The 15,186-nt window shown below is 31.3% G+C and overlaps 1 protein-coding gene across 1 annotated transcript in view; it reads right to left on the minus strand.

The window, feature by feature from the left end:
- Window positions 1-366: 366 nt before the first annotated feature.
- The window catches only part of LOC129217663 (cytoplasmic tRNA 2-thiolation protein 1-like), a 30,438-nt gene continuing 15,618 nt past the window's right edge, over window positions 367-15,186 (minus strand). Inside the window, exons 8-14 of the mRNA XM_054851991.1 lie at window positions 14,187-14,236; window positions 13,011-13,141; window positions 10,840-10,898; window positions 8,295-8,354; window positions 6,005-6,092; window positions 4,273-4,309; window positions 367-462 (exon numbers count right to left, since the gene is read on the minus strand). Coding sequence (XP_054707966.1) covers window positions 406-462; window positions 4,273-4,309; window positions 6,005-6,092; window positions 8,295-8,354; window positions 10,840-10,898; window positions 13,011-13,141; window positions 14,187-14,236 — 482 coding nt within the window. The 3' untranslated portion in view covers window positions 367-405. The remainder of the gene's footprint in view (window positions 463-4,272; window positions 4,310-6,004; window positions 6,093-8,294; window positions 8,355-10,839; window positions 10,899-13,010; window positions 13,142-14,186; window positions 14,237-15,186) is intronic.

Raw genomic sequence — 15,186 nt, forward strand, 5'->3', positions numbered from 1 at the left:
AAAATAAGGAGAGAGCTCTAAAAAGTAGGAAAAAGTAGGAAAAATAGGAACTCTTCGGGATCTGGTTTTTCCACCGTTTATATGGGTTTACTGACTGCGTTGCTGCACTTTTTTCCCCTTTGTCTTTTAGCGCCCCCCCCCCCCTTTTTACCTAAAAAAAGAAAAGAAAAACTAGCACAAAACCACATAAGTTTTTCCATTTTTCTTCATTTTTATGCATGTCAATACTTCTTTGTCGTCATCCATTTGGCATAATATAACCTATTGAGGACATTAAACTTAATAGTCAGCCTAATATACCAACCAGTATTTCTTATATCTCAATCACACTTTGTCTTAAAGTCATGGCTGAAAAACACCAAAAGATAATTTAATAAAACATTTATTCACACAGAATATACATTGTCAAGTTTTGCATCCAGACTGACAACTGCCTTTACAACCCGTAGGTGCATTGGGGTTCTGAAAAAATGAAAAAAAATTTAATGACATTTCAAAATACTGTTAGTAGGGAAATGTGGGGCAAAGTAAAATGGTTAAGATAACTTACATTTTTTGAAATGAACAAGTTGGAAATTTGTTTTGAAATTACCGTACAAAAAGATAGAAGAATATAATTTACAGTATAACTTGCATTGAAGCATTATTTTTTATTTTTGGTGGAAATTTTTAACTTCTTTTTTCATCGGGCAAAGTGAAAAATAAGTTATTTTTCTTACGAAATCTTTTCTATTCAATCATTGAAAGTATTTTTGATCAAAGAAAAGAGTCAATAAAAGAATGAATGAATAAATGAAACGGTAATGAAACAATAAACAACAAAAAATAATAATAATAAATATGTTAATAAATGGGAGAGAAAAATCAGTTAACAAAATAGTGAACGAATAAGAAAATAAGTGAATGAATGAATAAACATAAGAGAATTATTAAATGAAGGAATGTAAATGAAATACTTAATACTTGAATACCTAAGTGATTTGACAAAAGATTAAATAAGTAAATAAAATATACTATTTCACTTTGCTCCATCCACTTTGCCTTGCATGCACTTGACTAACTCTACAGAGCATTTAAAATACAAATAAGTTTAATGTTAAACATATAAATAGTGCACTGAATATTAGTAAGTCTCAATTAATACTTAAAATGTTAACAAGAACTTTATCATTTCATAATAACAAAAATAATTTTTGACTTACACCAAAATATTACAATATGAGTATCAATTTTTGAAAATTGATTGTATTATCACATTTTTGATTTTGAGAGGTAATTTTTTCTTGACTGGAATAGACTAAATGTGATAGTAAATAATTAAAACATTAGAGAGTAGATGGGTGGTGCTAAAAGCAGAGTAAATATTTCACCATTTCAATTTGACCCACATCCCCTACATATTTCTGCTAAGATATTTGGCTATTAGACAGATTTCTGCTACCTGCAATTGCAAAACAAGATATAAGCATGAGCTATCATTCTCAGTAGTTAATATGATAGCTATATCACAGTATTCAAACCAATGTACCGATCCAACTATAGCAACATTCAAACGTTGTCTGTATGGAATGTAAAAGACGCTTTTCCACCCAAAATCCAGTTTTGGTTGGCGAAGTTGCTATGACAGCAAGCCGTATTGTACAGGACCCATCAACATGATGAGAAGCTACATATTTGACATCCGTACAGCTGGGAGTCGCGGTTCATTGGTCTCCATGCGATGAGCGCGTTCTCTCTATTGGGTGAGAGTACCGACTGGCGCTTTACGTGCATTTGCAATGCATGAAGTCTTCTCCCTTTTCAGAAAACGCTTGTCTGTCCACTTTACGAGTTGAACGTGATGTGCGGATGATGTCTGAATTACACTTATGCCATAGTGGCTACAATGGGTATCAGTGTAACGGTAGTTTGGCAATCATTGTATAACTGAATCGGCTATAAAGGTGCTCCCCTTATAAACCAGATATAGGTGTACTTCAATCACATTTTTTTTAAATAAATTCACCTCCTATATCACTTGAATAATATTTAACTTCATAACTCAGTTGTGTGATAAGATGAATGTCAACAGCAGTATCAATTTTAGTGATCACTTTGAAATCTTGGGGGCAGGAGGGGGGGGGACTGTCATGTCATTAAAAAATGACTTGTGATAAAATATTATAGTTCATATTTTGTACAAATACAAATGTGACGACCAGCAATAGGCTCTGGGCCCAGCTTGGCTGGTCCTAGTCAGTTTATAAGTCCCCATTGAAGATCAATGGCCCGGTTAAAGCTATCCACCAACCTTGCTCATTACCCTCTCTTCCGGTAAGCTGTTCCAAGTGCCCAGGACCCTACTAAAGAAGTAATTTTTCCTCATTTACAGGTTAGTCTAAGATTTTAATAGCTTTAAAAAAATGACCCTTTGTCTCGCTTTCTGTGAGAAAATTTAACCTGTTAAAATCTTTCATTTTGATAAATTTAAACAACTGAATCATGTCCCCTCTGATCCTCCTTTGCTTCAGGCTATACATATTAAACCTATTAAGTCTGTTACAGTCTAAATCTGAAAGTCCTCTTTCTAGTCTAGTAACCCTTCTTTGAACCCTTTCCAATACAAAAATATCTTTCCTGAGATAAGGAGACCAAAACTGAACAGCATACTTCAAATGAGGTCTTACTAAACACCTATTTAACGGCCGAAGAAGCTTCTTAGATTTGTTTGAAATGTATTAGATGAATTGAAATTAGATGTATTGATAAACCCAAGCATTTTGTTGGCTTTGTTACTTGCAATGCTGCACTGTTGACTAAACTTGAAATCCTGATTTATTACGATACCTTGATCAGTAACGTTTTAATGCTACACAAACAAAAGTCAAATACTTTTTTCCCTTTCTTTTGAACTCTAATTTGCATAATTTTGCTGTAACATTAAGTATAAATGAGACATCAAATAAGATCTAAATTTCATGGAGGTACAAGACTCTGTAAAAAACAACTGCTGATCTTCTACTAATCACCACCTAGTTGCCTGGTACATAGTCCATCATACTCCTTATGGTGTTACTTAATGGAAAATAATTTCTAAATAATGAAATAAAATTGGACTTAGTTATCTGAAACATTTTAATTCAGTCAAGTTCATTTGTTTTCCCATTAAATTGCATTTTACACTGAAACTTTCTGTATGCCCGAAATTTTCTATTAGTATTATTATTATTCGGATTTAATTTTACCTATACCAACAAGAGATTTTTAACAAAAAAAGAATGCTCATTCTATTTGCACACATGCAACGTTTTTACACACATATTTCAAATTTCTTCCCAGTATTTCAAACTTAGGTTTTTAATTGTGGTATTTTGGAATATGAGAAACTATTATGCATCATAGTATGAAGCATCAACTTTCTACAGAGTTTTTTTTGTAGAGTCTTTAATTTTTGAGAGCCCATTGCAATCACAAAAATTTAAACCTTGCGAATTATTTTTCGTGGTGTATTTTTTACTTTTGTTCTATTTATATATAATTTTTCTATTTATGCTATATAATCACGCAATTTTCAGCTCACAAAATCACCGATATCTTAATTTTCATGAAAATTAAGGCTCGTGAAAATAAGTGCTTTTACAGTATTTACAAAATAACTATTTTTACATGTTGCAAAGCACGACCGTGTCCAACCGTAGAAATAGAATGAGGAAACAAAAAGTACTTGCCCTAGATAAAATAATGTCACTTTAAAAAAGAAATTGAGTAAGAAAAAAGTAATGAGTTCTCATTCCTTATGTTTGATGAAAAATGCTTAAAGATGGGAGAATTCTAGATAAAAACAAACTCTGTATATTTTAAAATAACTTAGCTAACGATACAGTCTGTTGTATTCAAGGAATTCAAAAGTTCAAAATTAATACAAAAAAAGAAAAAAAACATTTAAAAAGTTAAGGATATTGAAATTTCAAAAAGAAAAATCTCACTTTTTTAAAAATTGTAAGTTGGTAAAGCTGAATATTTTTTTGTACTTCTTTTGAGTTTTAAAAAAGGTTTTAAATCGTTTTTGCTTTATATTTTGCACAAAACGTGTTTACTTCTTGCACGAAAATATATTAGCACATTTGGAACAAGTGGCATTTTATTCAATTATGTACTACTTAAAAAAACAAATGTTTTTCCGTCTCAACAAAAAAAATTTATTATTTTTCAAACGCATGAAACTTGCTAACATCTGACGCTTTTTAACTCAATTAGCAAATAGAATATTTAACTGTCTTATGCAATACTCACCCTCCTCTTGATTTTGCTGCTTTTCTTTACACCAAGCCTAAAAAAAGTCCAAAGAGAAACAAGGTTAAATTTTCCCATGTTCATTCAAATGTCATTAAAAAAATACTGTATTACCCCGCATTATCCGGCATGCGGGAAAAAAGTGAGGTTGCTCAGCATGCCGGGAAATTTGAATTTTCCGGCATGCCGAAAAATTTTAAGTTTATTTTGCAACAAAACAAAAGTAAATTTCCCCATTCAGTTCTAATCAGAGAGCAAACCACTGTAAGGAAAAGAATTAATAAATCCCAAAAGTAACCTTCTTTCAAAAAATATGTGTATTGCATATAATATGTGCTTGTTACTTATCGTAGGTCATTATTAATGAATTTAATTATATGCCAATAAAGTAATCAATTCAGAAGCAATTATTGTTGCAGAGATTTGTTCATATTCTTTTTAATAAATTAATTTAGGTTCCTTTTAGAGAGGAAAGTTTAATAATTATTCATTCAATATAATAAATTCTTTAGCACTAGTTTAGTGGCGGTAGCTTAGTGCTTAAATGTTTGCTTACTTAGTTTTAATTTAGTTTTTGTAAAATTATTCGTTATTAAAAATATTTTTCTTGTTAAAATAACAAATGACATTGTTCGTAAGCATTTTTTACAAAATTAAACTCTTTATTAATAATACTAAGATATGCATATAACTTATATTAATTTTTAAGCTGAACACATTTTTTATAGTATTTTTTTTTTCCTAACCTCGATTTTTCCGGCATGCTGGAAAGGACCAGGAAGTGTTATTGAAAATCAGGTGACCTCCGAATTTTGCGGCACGCCGGATAATGAGAGATAATGCGGTAACTGAGTGAAAATTCATGTTTAAAAGAAAAAAGACAACTCCACTCTTAAACAGAGCTTATGAAGGATTTTAAGAAGCACAGGACAATGCATGCATCTTATACTTAAATTTTACATAATTATGAAACTATAAAACTTAAAAACGTACATGTTTGTGAGTGAGTTGAAATATTTTTGACAAAATTTGACCTTGAAAAGAGGACAGCTGATTCCTTAAAAGGATAGTAGCAGTAAAAAGATCCCAAAACGCCGATATTTAAGAACCACAAATAATTAAATAAAAAGTTCCTGAATTCTCAAATTTTCTTGATTTCCTTCGAAAATTGAAATTTTTCGCTAAAACTTACCAAAAGTGAGGATTACTGCTTCACTATCTGACTATGTACTAGTTTTGGACGTTCACAAGAATCAAAAATTTATTTCTTAAAAAAAATGAGGAAATTAATTATTATTTAACATAAATATGAAAATTTAATTTTTCCTTATTTTCAGCTCAGAAGTTATAGTGTCAACTTTTTCACGGAAATTGAATCTTTTCCAACTTTCTGGCTAAGAAGTTATGGATTCAATTTATACACTACACTACCTATACATTGGTATATATTATAGTAGACACAATGTAATTAAAAGTTTTGAAGAATTTTAGAAAAATTCTCACTTTTTATTCTTTTTATTTTTTCCCTTCCTTGGCAAAATTTCCCACTAAAAAACATTCATGTGAACAGGAACCTCATAAAACTTTATGGAAAATTTTTACAATAATTTACTTTCAAGAAAAATAAAATTTATGATTATAAATTGAATAAAAATGTAAAGCCCCTACGAGAGTTTAAATTTTGCACCTCCTAAACTGAAAACCTGGAGAAAAAAAAAGGCTAAGAACTCACCCAGGAACTCCTGTGTTCAGACCTTCTAACAAGAGACATGCCTTACAAATAGACTGACTAGAAACAAGACCACATTTTTCACATACTCCTGCAAAATAAAAATTTAGTTGTAAGTTAACATTTTATTTGCAAAAGTTGTGCATAAAAGCAAGTTATTTTAACAAATACCTCTTACATAACAAGAATATTACATACAAAAGTCTCCTCAGAGATCAAAGCAGTTTTTGTTAGTCAAGACACTGTACGTTTCTTCTGTATGAATCGTGATGAATCCTGTATGAATGCAAACTTCAGCATGCAATTTGAAACCAACTATGAGAACTTTTAATCATCATAGTATATGAATGTTTCTGTACATTCTGCAAATTCTTTAAAAAATTTTGCTTAGTAAAGTAAGAAATAACAATGTCAGAGAGCACAAGTTGCAGATTACTGCAGACACGTGTTTCGGCATTACAAGAAACGCCTTTTTCAATACAAAAAGCTTACAACCCGACAAAACTTTTGTCAGATGACCTTTCATCCATAAGCTCATTACTTTTTGCATTGTCTTTATGCTGACACAACACATTCTGATGACTTTAAGTTTGCTTTTGATTGTAGTTTTTCTGTTTCATACCCGATTTTTTCCTTGAAGTTTTGTTGATACTTTATTAAACAAAGTTCAAAAAAGAAACGCAACAATTTTTAAAAAGTTAATACACAATTTGAACCTCTGACCATCCCTATAGCTACACCAGGAAGGCAGCATGCCATACAACAGACAAGTGAAAGTTCTATGGCAGGTAGAGCAGGCTGCGACATGCAAATGATTATCTCTTCAACACACTCACGCAAATCAAATAGCACTAGTACTACCTTGAGTGTATGAAGGCAGATATTCGACAGAGCACTTTGCATGAAGAAATTGGATTTGAACATTGTTTTCTGGTACAAAAGTTGCTATGCCTCATATGAGAAGGGTGTAGCAGCATGTGTAATAACTTTATTGAGGGTGGGATTGTAGCGTATCAAGGTAGAATTGGTGCATACGCATGAATCGTAGACGTACAATGAGTTCACATTACAGATAAGTGCGCCTTCAACCATTGGTTTCATCAATGATAAATTTTGAAGCAGGAGAGGATTCATGAGAGCAGAACTCAAAATTATTGTCATCCCCTCAGGCAAGTCCCAGTTCAGTGTGCAGCATCAAGATAATAAGGGGTGCCATTAGTTACCTGTCGTGTTACATTATCTGAAGGACTTGGTCTCCTTATCTGAAGAAAAATATTTTTGTATTGGAAAGGGTTCAAAGAATGGCTACTAGATTAGTAAGGGCACTTTCAGATTTGGACTATGATGCCAGACTCAAAAGACTTAATATGCATAGCCTGTAGCAAAGGAGAGTCAGAGGGGCATGATTCAGTTGTTTAAATTTATCAATATAAAAGATGTCAATGGATTAAATTTTTGCATGAAAGCAGAACGAGGGATCCTTGTTTTAAGCTATTCAAATCTCAGGCTAATCTGGAAATTAGGAAAAATTATTACTTTAGAATTGTGTTGTGGGCACTTGGAACAGCTTACCAGAAGAGGCGTTAATGAGCAAGGGGGAGGATAGCTTTAAGCGGGCCATTGATCTTCATTGGAGACTAGGACCAACCTAGCTAGGCCCAGTACCTGCTGCAGGTCGTCATATTTGTATTTGTTACCAGCACATTGAAAAGCAGCCATTACATTTCGAATGTATTATGATCCAGTGCTGTGCCCTAGCTTTGTGGGCTTCTCAATACTATGTTTCAGCAGGACAGTGCAGGATAGCATGCATGCTGTCCGATCCTTTTTTGATGCAGAACATGTTCAACTTTTCTCTGAGGATACCGATATGTTACACATTGAAAACGTTTGGTCGATGGTTGCTAAGTTACTGACATGCCACTCTATCCATACATGTCATTTAATCTCTGTTCAACTCCATGTTAAGGTGAATAAAAGCTACAGTTGTTACCAGAGATGGCTCTTTGAACGCTCATTTTTCAGGATCTATACCTCCTGATTTGACGAAACATTACTCACTTATCCTTCCTGCAATAATATACATTTTGAATCATTTTGTTATGTTCAAATTTTCCTGGAGTGGCAATTTTAGTGCATTTGTGCGACTATTTCATAAAATATGTTTAAAACATCTATTTTACAGACATGCCTTACAAAAAAAATAATAATGATAATAATAAACAAATAACATTTCAATTATCACAAATATAGACTGTAGTTAATATTAAAAATAAAGATAATGTTGTTGCACCTTGAGAAGGCAACTTGATGTCTTCTTTCAACTTCATGCATTCACCAGAGTGAATAATATCTACAAAATAATAAGTCAAGGTTAATATAAAGTTTTAAAGAATATTCAAGCAGTTATATTTCAGAAATGCATTTATTAGAGTTACAGCAAAAACTACATTATTAATTAAATTTACTCATACAATACATGTACAAACTAAGTTTCTCTTTTAGTAATTTTATAACTTATTTACTTATTCAAATAAATGTGTGGAAGCAACATAAATAACAAAGGATAGACATAAACAAGAATTAAAACACAATACAGTATAAACCCGATTTAACGATTGTCAAGAAACTGGAAAAAGTTATCTTAAAATCAAGGATATCGTTAAACAGGGTAGCATAGACATTCAATGCTGTCAAATCGGGATCAGTGAAATGCATTATTAAATCGAGGAAACCATTAAATCGGGTATCGTTAAATCAAAGTTATACTGTAGTTCACAAAATTCCTGTCTTTGAGAAAATATTTCACATGCCTGAATTGATGCATTTTTTGAATTATTTTTTCAAAAAAATGCCTCTAAATAAAACAAAATGTTTAATAATTGTTACTTATTTTATCAAGTTCAAAATTTTTAACTAAGTCTATGAAATTAAATAACACAAAATAACATTTGGTTATCAAATAGCAAAAGTGTTAGAACATTTGAAGTAAATTTGTTGTCCCTTCAATGATGCAAAACAAATCAAAAGAAAGCTACAAACAAGAAAAGAAATGCATGGTTGAAAATTTTAAAACAAAGCAGTTCTCAAAAAAAAAAGAAGGTACTTTATTATGTCCTACAAAACTAAACTGGAATAAATACCTAACTTTAACTATTGTAGATACATGTTTTGAGGTTGCAAAACACCCCTTTTTCAGTGAAGAAAAGTTTTGAATTTCCAATGTTAAGCAGCATTCGGTCACCACTTCTGATGTTAAACAGTTTAGAAATGGAAGCTCAAAACATTTTCACTTTTTAAAAGAGTTTCCAACTTTAAAACATGAATCAGGAACAGTTTTCCAATTTAATAATTCTCAACCTGTTTTTCTTTTTTTTTTAATGTTGCTGTTGTAGATGAATTCAGATGCATAGTAAGATAAAAGTATAAAGTGTCTGAGCACATAGCTGAAAACTATCCACAGGAATGAAAATCAAAATGCAGTGGGTAGATGAAATTTTTAGTAAGAAAATGGCTTTTGCTCTTAATCATATATTCTTGAAAGCAATAATGAACATTTTTCATTAATTATCTTTAAATTTTGAAGATAATTAGTGTTTAATATGAATATTATCAACAATTTTCAGCCAATTCACATATCTACAGCAAATATCTCTACACAGCATGAAATGTATCTGTGCATGCGTGCATCTATATTATCTAGCTATGTTGAGATGTAAGTTATATTTTTTATGCAATGCATGTTTATGTGTGAACATTAGACTATGTTAAACAAAAATGCTGCTACATTTTCCCCTTCCATTATTTTATCCTAAATTTCAATTTCTTTGCATTAAACTGTCCAAGTAGGAAGCAGAAGTTTTTGCGGATTGGATGTTTATTTCAGAAAACTAACTGTACTCGGCAAGACTTAACTTTCAGGAGCTAAATTTCTGCATGTTGTTTGAATTTTATGTAGATTTTCACACATTAGATACCAAACATCAGACCTTTTTTCAGTGGTTTGGAATGCAGAATGAAAATCAAAAAATAGTCTGTGAGATGAACCAACACTGACAAATGCCTAAAAATAAGATGCTTATAAAAATACATGCTACTGATGGATTACGTTCGAAAAATGCAGGAAAGTATGAATCTTTATTAGTCGAAGCTTAAGATTTGTTTCCTCTAAAAATGTTAGGTTTCCTTTCTCTCAAAACTAAGAAAAGGTCTGCAGACTCAAAGGCTCCCAAACTTCTTTTGTTAGAAGTTAAGCATGGTAAGAGGTATAAAGTTTACGTATAAAGTTTACACGTATAAAGTTTACATCGTAGGTAGGCTTTCATTGATTTTTTTCCCTAAATCATGCTGTACAGCAGCACCTACCAGGGCTACATTTGGTACATTTTTTTTCATTTAGTTTTTTCTTTTTTGAGAGAGAGAGAGAGGCCAAACTGGCAATGAAAAACACTAAACATGTTACTTTTTTATTTTTTGATGATATATTTGACATTTATACTGATAGAATAAACATTACTGATTTTCCTTTTGATATGAGGAAGTGAGAAGCAAAGGGATGTAAGTGGGCATTTTCAAGTTTTGAGTAAAACTCGTATAAAGTTTACATCGTAGGTAGGCTTTCATTGATTTTTTTCCCTAAATCATGCTGTACAGCAGCACCTACCAGGGCTACTAGCACCATCTCCTGCCCCAAGACAGAGGAGAGGTTCATCCACCATTTGGGCTGGTTATCTCCAAATTTTTAATTTTGCCACTTACATCCCTTTGCTTCTCACTGCCTCATATGTCAAGCTTTCAAAGAGCATAAAAATACAAATAATAACACAGAACTATATTACCAAGTATGACAGATGGTTGTATAGCCTCCAAGTCTTTTAAATAAGCTCTTGCATGGCCCCTAGAAACAACATATATTTAATGGTTGTAATAACTGACAAAAGTTAGTAAGAAAAATCTATAGTGCCATTTGAAATATGCAAAATAAGAATGGTTGCTTATTATTTCCAAAGTTTAGAAATTTCTGCACTTAGCTTGTTATTATCTTTTTTTTTTTTTTTTAAATCTACAAATATTTTATTGTCCTGGTCTGATAATTTTCCATCACTTTCTACCATCAAAACTCATAGTACTTTATATAATTAATTGATAAAAAAATCTAAACCAATGCAATTTAATGCATTTTTAAAGAATTTATAAATAATTAAATTAGCATGTTAGAAAAATACAATGTACAGGCGTCCCTCATATAACACGGTACTTCTACAACACAGTTTCGATACTACACAGTACGAAACTAGAATTTAATACTTCATGGTTTTGAAATAACTCGAATGTTATATTTAAAAAAGATGGAATTTCATTTTTGTTTAATACATTCTGTTAATGGTTGATAACTCTAATAAGTTTTTACTTTGTTTTTATGAAACTTGGTTTCGATATAACACGATACACATCCCTTGATTTACATTATTTCTCAGTTTCGATATACCACAAGACAATACATCTCAATATACTTGATTTTTCTCATGCACATACATAATTAGTATTAAAAATAAGTAAAACTGTTATTTTTAAAAAAGTCTCTTATAACACAGTTTAGATACTACATGGAACGAATTAACCGCGTCATATGAGGGACACCTGTACAAAGTATGATTTTAAAAGTTTAGTTTTGAAGGACAGCTGCAGTACTGGGACTGAGCATTACTTCAGTTAGTCAGTGTTTAAAAAGCTTCAATCAACTAAAAATTCCTCTGACTGTGAAATGCACATTCATTATTTGCATATCAGTCAAAAGCAATAAATAGAACATTGAAGGGATGAAATTGGACATCTTGGTGATCAAAGCCATTATGTTGCTGATGATGCGAAGTTCATATCATAGTGGCTATCTAATCAGACTGCAGATTTCTATGAGAGTGACTCTCAAAAGCTGATTGCACGATACAACTAGAGCCTTAATTTGGTTAAAAAAATTATTTGAAGATAATGCTGGAGCATAAGCTTTCAGGTAAAAATAAAATTGCTAAAATCAAGTACATTTGTGGTTTTTTAATTTTAAAACAGAGCTTCATTAAAAATTATTTTTAAATAAAACCAGTACTTTTTTTACATAAAAAGTACCTTTTTTTACGCAAAAGTACCTTTTTTACATAAAAAGTACTCCTTGCATAAGAGCATGTAATAAACTGTGAAAAAGCAATACAAAACATTTTTAGTCGTATTTGTTTCCAAGGAACTTTCTTTTTATTCATCATGTGAAATAATTGGTGGCTTAGTGCAACTTAGAGCAACGTTCCTAATTTCATATTGTTAAATTGTATGGCCATTTTTTTCTTTCCCATTACATAAGGTGTCAACTGTCACCAAGAGCAAGAACAAGAAATAGCATACATGTAAAGAGTGAAATCATAAGGCACAATTTTTGGTGCAATTGCCAGGGTAAATTTATAATTTTTAGTCTATTTTTTTCTGTTCTTTTGAGCAAACACGATTGCTCCTTGTTTTCACTAGAACATAATTGATGTTCCTTTGATTTAACTTCAGTGCAAACTCCTGTGGTCCACTGGTCTCTGCAAGCATGTCCCAACTCTTGGGCAGTGGCATCCATGTTACCCAGACTCAATTACTTTATTTATACCCGACACTCTCGACTTGACACAATCCTGTTTAGACATCCAGCATCCAGCTCCAGGCATTAATTTGAATTTTGAAGTCCAGAATTCAAATTATGTTTTTCGTAATTATGATTGCAAAAGGAGCCACTTTCAAAAAAAAGAAACCTAACAAGTAGGGTCCTACCACAGTTGATAAAAACAAAGTTTTAATTCAAGAAATCAAAGTTAAATGAAAGTCAGGCTTCTTTTTTTTTTTTTTTTTTTTTTTTGGACTAATTTCACACTGTCAACAGAACACATTATTCTGCCAATACTTTCATGCATGTAAAAAATAATCATCTACATTGTAGCAGTTATGATTGAATTATTGGAAAAAAATTAAAATAATCTACCTGTAAGCATTGGGGGAATAAATACATTCGGTAGAAAAATAGTCTAATCCCTTGAAATATGCATACATCACAATTTCTTTCTCATATGTGTACTTGAATGGCTTGCAGCGTGGAATGAGACCCTCTGAATCCTGAAAGACGAAGAACAATTTTTTAGCTTCTGCTCTTAGAAATAAAAATTCTTAGCTGTTGTTTTTTCCCTTGAAAACTACACCACTTTAAACTACAAAAATAAAAGTAATAACAGCAAATAGAGTAGATAATGCCATAGAGCAGGAATTCCTATTTTTTAAACATTATGATACGCATTTTAAGAACCTAATCAATTGTCCTCCACTTCAGTAATGAAGTTTTTTTCTCGCTAATGTAATTGAATAATTACAGTCGAATCTCGATAACTCGAAGCTTATAACTCAAATATTCCTCTATCTCAAAGCTTTCATCGGGTCCCAAACTCTTGAGACTGTTGTGGAAACTTCCCATAACTCAAACTACCAGTAACTCGAACGTTTTAGCCCTTGGGACTCGAGTTATCAAGGGTTAGTTGACTGTAGATAAAAACATTGCTTTTTTTTTAATGCTTCTTTTAGACACAAATTTAAACACTGGTCTTATAAACAGTATTTGTTCTAGACAGAAGAGGTTTTAGAATTTGAAGAGGAACTTTAATTTAGGGGGAAACAAGAATAATTCACTCGAAAATCATTAGACGTTTAATGCTTTTTTTTTCTTAGAACTAGTTAACTAAATGCATAATTAGAACATATTGTGCTAGACAAAAATCAACCAAAAAAAAAAAAAAAAAGATTTAGAAATAGTGGCACAGAGGAGTTTGTTTTTTTTTTTTTTTTCTTATCTTTATTTTTAAAAAATTTCGAGTATCTATACATAATTGTTCAATTTCATTTTATTCATTTTATTAAATACAATAGTTTGATACTTTTAATTAGAAAATAAATACACTAACTATGTCCATGACTTGTTAAACTGGTTTAATGTAACATGTAAGTAGAGCCAGTAAAAAAAATTGAATTTTTTTCCTGCATATTGCATTTTTTAAACCTGAAAACAGTTAAGAAGTTTAATTTAAGCTGTACATAAATTTGATCTGGAAAGACACATTGGCAAGCATCAACGTGTTATAGCTACATTAAAATAAAACAAAAAATCACTTACTGTAACCAAATTTGTGCATCGTTGCAACCTAGCAATATCACCTCGAAGTACTGAAATAAAAATCATTTTTAAAAGTACATATGTTACATGTGTGGGAGATACATTCAGCAATTGTATCTTTAATGAGTTGAGACATACAACCGAACAATAAAATGCAATAACATGAAAACTGCGTAATTCGACTCAGTTTTCAATTCACCAAACAACAAAGGAAAATTGTCATAAATCTTCATACGTATAATAGCAATTTCACTGATCGAGTAATGCTGTTGTCACCAACAATGAAACTCGCGACATGCCTTTATATTTTGATAATATTTTTTGGTAAAATTTAATATGCAGGGAAATGCTTTATTTTGACAAGGCTGAATTAGATCCGTCAACTCAACTGTTTTACTGGCAAGACTCATTTTAAGAGAATGAAGAAATGAAAAAGTGGTCAACAATGAACGCTATCTACTGGAGATACTCTGAGGGTTATTCTGAAAATACCACCAAACAGGCAATTGCTTCGTTCAAATGTAGAAGCAGTTTTCACCTGTCATACCTTGATGGGCGATCTTCTAGTATAAAATATAAAACAGCTAAACATGATTGGAATACTGATCACAAACTGAAATTTTCTGAGGCTAATATTATTTTCCAACATTCTACTATTGGACGGTTGCCAAAACACAAGAACTTTAGAAGCTGCAATTAGTCTATTGCAGTCCCACACATTTTGTTTGTTAAACTAAATAACATTGAAATTGCTCTCTCTGCTCTATTCTAGCAATTACTCCTGCAAATGCTAAACCTTGATGGATTTCAAAGCTGTTTTTATTGTGTTAATCTGTTTTCAGAAAATAGATTTTCCATTCTTTGCTTGGCACAAACATAGAAAACAATGTTTAGAACGAATACTTTTTGAAACATTTTTTGAACTTTTTTCTAAGCATGAAAAAAAAGAGTCATACTTAAGAATTTTTTAGCAGAAAAATTACCGAAAAGAGTGTTAACA

The sequence above is a fragment of the Uloborus diversus genome, chromosome 2, assembly GCF_026930045.1.
Source record: "Uloborus diversus isolate 005 chromosome 2, Udiv.v.3.1, whole genome shotgun sequence".
NCBI classification, from domain to species: domain Eukaryota; kingdom Metazoa; phylum Arthropoda; class Arachnida; order Araneae; family Uloboridae; genus Uloborus; species Uloborus diversus.